This window comes from Gavialis gangeticus, unplaced genomic scaffold, assembly GCF_001723915.1.
Source record: "Gavialis gangeticus isolate Ggan-Ray unplaced genomic scaffold, GavGan_comp1, whole genome shotgun sequence".
NCBI lineage: Eukaryota > Metazoa > Chordata > Crocodylia > Gavialidae > Gavialis > Gavialis gangeticus.
Window position 1 is genome coordinate 5,937,762 of NW_017729031.1, and position 8,932 is coordinate 5,946,693.

The 8,932-nt window shown below is 44.3% G+C and overlaps 1 protein-coding gene across 9 annotated transcripts in view; it reads right to left on the reverse strand.

The window, feature by feature from the left end:
- Nucleotides 1–8,932, reverse strand: part of FMNL2 (formin like 2) — a 318,749-nt gene that overhangs the window by 119,717 nt on the left and 190,100 nt on the right. For all 9 annotated transcript variants that reach the window (XM_019522397.1, XM_019522402.1, XM_019522393.1 and 6 more), the window contains exon 2: nt 6,616–6,699. In XM_019522397.1, coding sequence (XP_019377942.1) covers nt 6,616–6,699 — 84 coding nt within the window. The remainder of the gene's footprint in view (nt 1–6,615; nt 6,700–8,932) is intronic.

Here is an 8,932-nt window from a genome sequence, read left to right on the forward strand (position 1 = left end):
CAAAAGGAAGAGGAGCTGCCAAATGTACTAGTGATTGACACTGGGAAATCCTGACATGGCTCCAGAAGAGTTAATGGCTCCATATGGTGACACAAGCACAAAAAGTCATTTTTCAATCACCCTTCCCTTATCAAGTGACTAAACAGAGGTTTGGGGCTTTCCTCAGCTTGAAATAATCAATAATGTATCACCACAAAGAAAGCAAAATCGATTCTCAAACCCTTCAGCTTTCACCCAGTCACACTGCTGGTCAGCTTTTCTGTATCAGTAAAACAGACTCTGAACTCAACGATCCATCTGAGAGGTGAAGTCAACACACAAAAATGTTGTCTGAACTGTTCTGCTATTTGTGGTTTCTGGATGCTCCTTTAAAGCAATGTCCAGACGGAGGTGAAAAGGGCAACTGGATACTTCTAGACAGTCCCTAATGCTGACGGCTTTAAACATCAGCCATTGATTGGTGTTGATTTTTCAGGTAAGCTCACGATTTATTCCATAATGCACCGTCTCCCAAAAAGTTCTATGATTTATGTATGTATTCCTGCTTAAACCTGTTGCCGCTTTAAAAATTTCATACTCAAACTGCGGGGGGGAGAAAGATTCAGGAGATGTAAAAAGAAAGGCTGGGTTCCAGAGAGCAGTAGGGTGAATTTCTGATCTTTTATCTGTTAGCTCTAGGAACAAGAGGGCTTAATAATTCATTTTGGTTTTGGTAAAAATGATTTAACAAGCATAATTTAGATCTGTTTAGTGTGAGCATAAATTGTCTGGATCCTTCTGTGACATTGGATCTTTTCTTACCACAAGACCATTTTGGCTCTATTTGTTTATTTTTGTGCAACCTAATGCGAGAACACCAGCTTCCAAGTGTGAAAGCTCTTCACATTGTAGGCTTCAGCCAGACAACATGCCAAAACGGTTCTCACCTCTGTGAAGCATAGCTAGGACTCAAACTCTAGCCTCACTGAAGTCAGCAGATGCCTTGCCATTGTCTTCAATGGAATCAGAGCTTCACCCTAGAGCTGTGAAAAATAGGGTTTGGTTTTGCAGGCTTTATGCAAACTCTTTTCAGATTTTATTTCCCAAAGCCTTGAACTTCCAGAGTTTCAAGTCAAGTTTCAAGTTACAATGATCACTGAGGTTTAAAATAAAACTAACCTTATGCCTCCACAACTGAACTGGTATCAGGTGAAACGACCATGTTTTGCTACATACTGACCTGAGTTTGCCAGAAGTGAAACCCAAACTCACGCCACCCAAGGCCTAGGCTTGTTACAAAAAGTGGAAAACACTCAAGGAACCTTTCTAGAACCCTGCATTAGGCTCCATGTTGGTAACAAATCCTTAAAAGGGAAGACTTTCACCAAGTTAAACACTTTCCTGGTTTGGGGTCTCCTTACAATAGAAACACATAGCTTGAGACAACTCAGCAAATGGCCATTCTGGGCAGAAAGCTTCTGCACTTCCACCATGCATCTGTTTCCCACTGAGCCCTCCCACATCTATGACTCCACACATCACCAGCAGCTCCAAATGCAGAAGACACCCTGCTGGCAAAGAAATAAACCTTCATGGAGACTTCCAATGTCATATGATAAATAATCCAGTAGGGGGCATCAAAGAGCTTTGTAATATATTCTCCACCCACTCCTATTCTCACCCCAGGAAGCTGAAAAGCCCAAAACCACCAATCAAGGATAACTGCAGACAACTCACACGTCTTAAACCAAATGCCGAAAACGTTATCACCCTTATCAAATGTTATCACCTTCTCTATCACCCAAACAGAAAGGTAAAGCTTGAGGCATAGGCCTGGAGCAAATTCCAGGCTGAACGCTGAAAGAATGAGGAATGAGTAGGCTGTATAATATAAGGTAGGCATTAAAAGCCTGAGAAAATTGTCCCTAATTCATCTAGGGACAGGCCTTCATTCTTTTAGTAGTTGTGTCATGTATTCATAGTCAGCTATTTGTTTGCTTTTTTAATTTGGAGAGCTAGACTTGCCAGTGTTTACCCTGAACACCCGTCTATGGCCTCATTCTTCCCTCTGTCACAATAAAAACCCTCATAGGCTGAAGCACTTGCAGCTATGGGTTGCAGTTCTGTATTTCCGTAGTGTCAATCTTTCTCTGCCACTCTGTTTTGGATATTTTCTTGCCTGAGTGCTGTTCTGGCTCTCAAAAGTGCCCTCGGGTCTCTTCTCCCGATACAAAACCAGCAACCATTAATGACTAGACCAACAGAAATAAACCTTTTTTTCCCTCCACACCTTCTTGAGGACACAAGGGACAACAAATTCACCACTGCCTCTCAATCCAGGACTTTTGATAACATTTGGTGTCATCAGGCTGTTCGCTCCATCTGCATGCTATACCCTTTCCCCCATCCTGTATCCCTCTTGTCTATTAGAGCAGTGGTTCTCAAATTTTTTTGTACCAGAACCCAATTGTAAACATCAATGGCCAGTCTCGACCCAGTGCTCCTCATTCCCAACCTGCTACCCCCCGCCCCCAGGTCCCAGCCCCCCCAAGTGTGTAGGGTACAGGGTGGGTTTGTGGGGTGGGGGCTGCAGAGGATAAGGGGGGTCCAGCTGGAACTCTGCCAGCCTGCAAGGGAAAAGCCACAGTTTCCCACATTTTTCTTCTTTAAAAGAGAATACATTTTTAAAATTTGTTCACGACCCTTTCATATATTCTTGCCACCCACTTTTGGATCATGGCCCATGGGTTGAGAAACACTGTATTAGAATATAAACTCTGGAGCAGGGACTGCCTGCTACTCTGTGTTTGTACAGTACCCTGCAAAATCAGGAACTAATGCAACTGTAAAAAACACCAGCACCAATAATACTATTACACTGATACTTTATTAACCTCATTCAGTCTGAAGCAAGGAGCCTGCTTTTAGCATAGCAGTAAAAGGGCAAGCATAGTCAGAAGTTTTGCAGTAACAAAAGAATAGGAAACCTGCTTTGCACCCATGGGCCATCTACTGCAGTATCCTATCCCTGACAGTGATCAGAATCAGATACTTCAGAAGAAGGTGTTATAATTCCTCCATGTTCAGTTTTGGGATAATTTGCCCCATAAACATTTCAATAAAGCATGAGACCCATGGTTCCAACTTTAATTCACTATCTTCCATTTCCTTTTACCTCTCTACCCATTTCTCCACAGACTAGTCAGAGACAGAACATCAGCAAATGCCTTACAAACTGCTCAAAAAAGCATAGAGAGAGACTTCTCCAATCTAAAACCCTTTTTCCTTCAAGTCATTAGTTCAAATCCAGCACAGAACCATATGGAATGAAAGTTAACTTCCCTAGGGTGTTTTGTTAAAGCACGTACTTTTTTTGTTTTTATAAGATAAAAAGATGAAAAATGTTATAGAGTAATAGATGATGTCAATACAAAACAACAATTCAAGCTCTGCTTCAATTAAAATTGAAAGCATATATTACACACACAATTTATTCGTGGGAAAATGTGTGTTAGCCATGTGCCATAATTATGTGAACAAATATAAATATTTCATGCACCATATGCTGTATTATGCTGCCTTTATAGATGCCTGCCTCCTGGCAGCTCTAATTTACACTGGATGGCAATCACTCTCAAGGGGGCTGACAGGGCAGCTGGGGAGTTGTGACAGATAGCAGAACTCCAGTCACACTTCCCTGAATACCCCAAAGTATGTCCCCTATATACTGGCTGGGCTCAGACTACTGGCACACAGCCAACTATTCTGATTCCCCACTTCAGGATCCTCCCATGTGAGAAATCCTCAGAGTGGTTAGGACAGCTCTTTGCCCTGGCCATCAGAACAGAGAAAAAGGGGCCCTATCTTGACCAAGCAGACTCAATGTGCTTTTAAAACTCCACTAAGCCCTGCATTTCTCCCTCCCCTATCCAGTGCTGTACATGCTTCCTATCCCACTCAGCCCTGTTACCTGTATATTGTAGACATCAAGACTTACATGAAGTGGCAGCAGTTGTGCACTAAAACCCCGAGATGTGAATGAGTATCTAGGCCACATGATACACTTCCTGTTAGTAAAATTCTGTACCATGCAAACTGACATGGTATAAAACCAAGGACAGAGGTAACGATCCAGAGATGCTCACCCTTTGACGGTACATGCTCTAGGCAACAATCCCTTGGGAAACTAGTTACTTACAGTCAACCAAACAATTTGCTGGAGTATCTCAGTAATGTGTAATTTTCAGTAGTACAGTGCTTAAAATGCTCTGCATGAAGTATTCAAGGAATGCAAGCAGAGAGCTCTGTATCACAGTTTACTTCAAGATACTCTGGTTTCATTGTAAGCTCAACTATTCTGTGGGATGAATGCACATGTCCCACAAAGCTCGTTTCTAACCTAATCATGATCCCTCAACATGATTATACACCCTCCAGAATTCTCATTCCAAGTTCCTAAACTATGACTCTTTTTTGTGGTTACATTTCATAACTCACTTTATTCTTTCACTGCATATAGTTTCATAGTTTCTAGGGTCGGAAGGGACCTGAGCAGATCATCTAGTCTGACCCCCTGCCATGGCAGGAAGAGCACTGGGGTCAAACGACCCCAGTAAGGTGATCATCCAACCTCCTCTTAAAAACCCCCAGGGTGGGAGCCTGCACCACCTCACTTGGAAGCTGGTTCCAGACCCTAGCCGCCCTCACCGTGAAGTAGCGCCTCCTGATGTCCAACTTAAACCTTCCCTCCGCCAGCTTGTCACCATTGTTCCTGGTCACTCCTTGCGGCACTCGGGGGAACAGGGACTCCCCCAGCGCCTGCTGATCCCCCCCTAACCAGTTTATAACAGGCCACAAGATCCCCCCTCAGCCTTCTCTTTTGAAGGCTGAACAGGTTCAGGTCCCGCAACCTTTCCTCATAGGACCTACCCTGCTGTCCCTTGATCATACGAGTGGCCCTCCTCTGGACCCTCTCGATGCTGTCCACATCCCTCTTAAAGTGCGGCGCCCAGAACTGGACGCAGTACTCCAGCTGCGGCCTGACCAGTGCTACATAGAGGGGGAGGATCACCTCCTTGGACCTGCTCGAGATGCATCTGTGGATGCACGACAAGGTGCAGTTGGCCTTCCTAGCCGCCTCCCCACATTGCCGACTCATGTTCATCTTGGAGTCAATAATGACTCCCAGATCCTTTTCCACCTCCGTGCTGACAAGAGGGGAGTTCCCCAGCCTGTATGTATGGTGCCGATTGTTCCTCCCCAGGTGCATCACCTTACACTTGTCTGTGTTAAACCCCATCCTATTCTCCTCCACCCATCCTTGTAACCTATCTAGGTCCAACTGTAGCCTGTTGCTCCCCTCTATTGTGCCCACATCCCCCCACATAGGTTTGCCTTCTGCGGAATAGGTCCACAACAAGTTACTGCAAGATAACTGGGACAGTGATTCTCAACCAGGATGTCATGGCACCCTAGAGTGCCGGGAGATCCTTTTAGAGCCAGCAAGGTTGCTGGGTAATATTAGCACTAGTAGGTGGGCAAACACCTACATAAGATTCACAAGACAAACTCAAGAGATTTCAAAAAGGAATCTGCAATGTCAAAAATATTGTGCCCTACAGTGGCCTTTCTGAATTCTTTGCAACAGAAGAATTGTTCTGTTATTTTTCCATAATCAGAAACTAAGTGAAAGCTAAGAGGTTGCATCTTCCAAGGGGTGCCTTGAGTCTAAGAAGGGGTGCCTTGAGCCTAAAAAAGTACAGAACCACAGAGTTAGGGTGTGAGGTACACAGAGTCATTTACTCCACAGTAACTGTCCAGGTGCATGCTCTTACCCCGTGGGGAATGAGAAATAGGAAAATGAGGGATAAGCTTTCTTTCACTTAACACAGGGTAAGAACAAGCCTCTGGGCACTTACTGTATGATAACTTGTTCATGAGTCCATGCTCTCATTGATAACTGTCCTTATGGTAGGGCCCTATTTTGGTCTTAGCTCAGAAATCTGTCTCCCTTTTATTGTGCTCTGAATTCTTTAAATACTCTGTTTCCCCTTTGGTGCTACAGAGCCCACATGTTAACTGTAATACATTGTTCTGAGAGCCAGCATCAACAGTGCTGCTGGTGCACATAGCTCTCTTGGCATATGGTGATGTTTAAGCTCAAGTTGTTACTCAACCTCTGGAAATGAAGAAATAATTCAGGCCACATGCCCATTCACACTTTGCTAAGGTTGCTAGTTCATGCCTATCATGATAATAGTTTTGTGATATGAGAATTGTATACAAACTGAACCAAAACCATTCACCAAGACACAGGAAGAATTATTAGCCAAACTAAACTCAAACAAGCAGACAAAAGGTGAAGAAAGGCCATTCTCCTTAAAGTTGGACAAACAGCAAAACATTCAAATGGGAGAGAATAAGATCAGATGGGGAAAAGTGTTATTTTACAGATTATTAAAGAGTACTGTTGTATAGTTTCAAAAGGATGCTACAAGTAATGGCACATAAAGCCACAGAAATGAAAAAGCCAAGGAAATGTTTGACCTTGACCTTGGTGCTCTCTAAAAGACCGGGAAAATAGTGAAGAAACCCAGCTTGTGCCATATGCTAGAAGCCCTCCCCAGTGCTCTTTACCTGATCGCAGATCAGCTCCCATTTCTTCTCATTGTCATATTGCCGCAGTAGCCTGGCTTTGTCAGGTGGCAAGTTCATTGCATTCTGTGGAGACAGAGAAAACAAACGTGAGAGACCACAATGGGCCTAAGGTCAGGAGGAGTCAGACAAGAGCAAACCAAGGCAGTACGACTGTGGTTGTTTAATAGTTTCATCTCAATTCCTGGTGTTTAAAGGGACTTTTTGTATCTCTAGCTTAGCCCAGGAAGTAGTAAAGCAAAAGGAGAAATAAAATCAACTATGCTCAATGGTGAGCTACGCTGAAAACTGGTGGAAGTGCATTACTATTTCTTAAAGAGGGCGCCTTTCAGAAGCATACTACTTCCTAAATATTGGGTGAAGAATAAGGTCTTGATCTCTCTTTAAAAAAGGTACAGGACCTGGCAGTCCTAGTTGGGTGAAGTCATGTTGCCAGTGCAGACTGCTAGAAACTTCCCAGCACAAACAGATTATTCCTGCCTTTTACATGGTGAATAGCCGTATTGCCTGCATTTTACAAACATTAATAGGTCTCTCAAGAAACTTTAATATAATCAGGAAGCTGAGGTACAAATAAGTTAAATGGCCATGAACAGTATGCGATAGAGCCTCAAGATACTTTCAAGTCAGTATCCACCAGTATGTGATAGAGCCACAAGATACTTCCCCTGCTCACGCAGCTATGGACCTGTGTGCCATGCAGCAGCGTATCTAAACATTTATTTTTTCCATTTGAGGTACACAGAATCAAACAACTCATATGTCTGTGGAAGTGCCAACAGTACAATGAAAGATTAGTATGCAACACATTTCAGCGCTGCCTAATAGATCAGGTATGTATAGCAAAAGCAGCTGCAGCGTCGATACGGCAATCAGTGCATGTTCTTTAACAGTTGGAATTTCAGGGAAGGCAGCTGCATAATGACATTTACAGCCCTAGGGCCTGCAACCTTGAACCTGGGAGAATGACCTTGGCAGCACAGTAGCTTTCTCCTGACTGCCACCCACATCCTCCCAGGCAGTTGTTGAGACCTTCATCAGTGCCTGAGGCTCCCTGAGACCCAGATGGCTGGTCCACAATGCCTGACCAAACACTTTCCCTATTTAAATCAGGAACAGGAGAAGGGAGTGTCAAGATATAGGACTCTTCTTGATCTTTATCTGTACTCCTGCAACTCTGCTCACTTTTTGACTCTTTGGTTCCTGCCTGAGTCTGTGCCTAATTCCCAGACTCTGGCTCCTGGCCTTGCCTGTTCCTGACTCCCAAGCATGTGCAGGGTGTAGGGATTTGCAACGTTTTCTTGACTGAAAGCACTCCTTGTTAGCCTCAAGGCATTCCTTGGAAAATGTCAGCTCTTGCTTTCAACTTGTCTGACTACAGAAAAATAATATAGCAGTTCTTCTATTTCAAAGACCACAGGAGGTCAGAATATTTTTGACACTATGGATTCCTAGTTGAAATCCTGGACTCACCTGTGAATCCTATGTAGGTGTTTGTACAACTAACAATGCTAATATTGCACAGCACACCATGGCACCCTTAAAAAGATTTCACAGCACCCCAGGGTGCCACAGCACTTTGGCTGAAAACCACTGCTCTGACTGCTGACATCCCAGTTATACTCCCAACAGCAGCTAGTACAGAGGCAACAATAAATACAAGCACCCAATGCCATTTGAAGTAGAAAATGAATAATTTGGCAAGCAAATTTCAAAACATTCAGCCCATGAACTGAGCAATTTTACTGTATCAAACTACCCATGACAGTAAGACAAACTTATCCTTGGGACTCCAAAAAAACAACCACTAGAGTCTACATCCTGCCCTGAGTTATATCTGTCAAGTCAATAGAAAACTCCTAACAAAGTAGACATGCCACAGGTTTACTGCTGAGAAAAAGGCATCTATGTTGTGAATGGGCAGGTATCATAACCAAAGTACTAACCCCAAGGAGCTCTGGCAACAAGCTATGTAGAGCAGAGCAGTATTGTGCGGTCTTCTAGGACAGGAGTTGTCAACCAGGGGTACGCATACGCCCAGGGTTACTTTAAAAGGTCGTAGGTGGTACGTGTGAGCAGGCGGGGACGGGACATGCCCTGGGGTGTTCCCACACTTTGCCTCTTACCTGGGGGAAGGGAACAGGAAAAGGGAGGGACATGCTGGGAACCACAAGCTCCGCACGGCACACCACAGTGCTTCCTCACCCCCACCCTAGTTCACTACCCCCTTACAGCAGAGCTGCAAGAGTCTGAATGGGGGGGGGGGGGGGGGGGGGGGTTTTTGGCCCCCCCCCCGCAA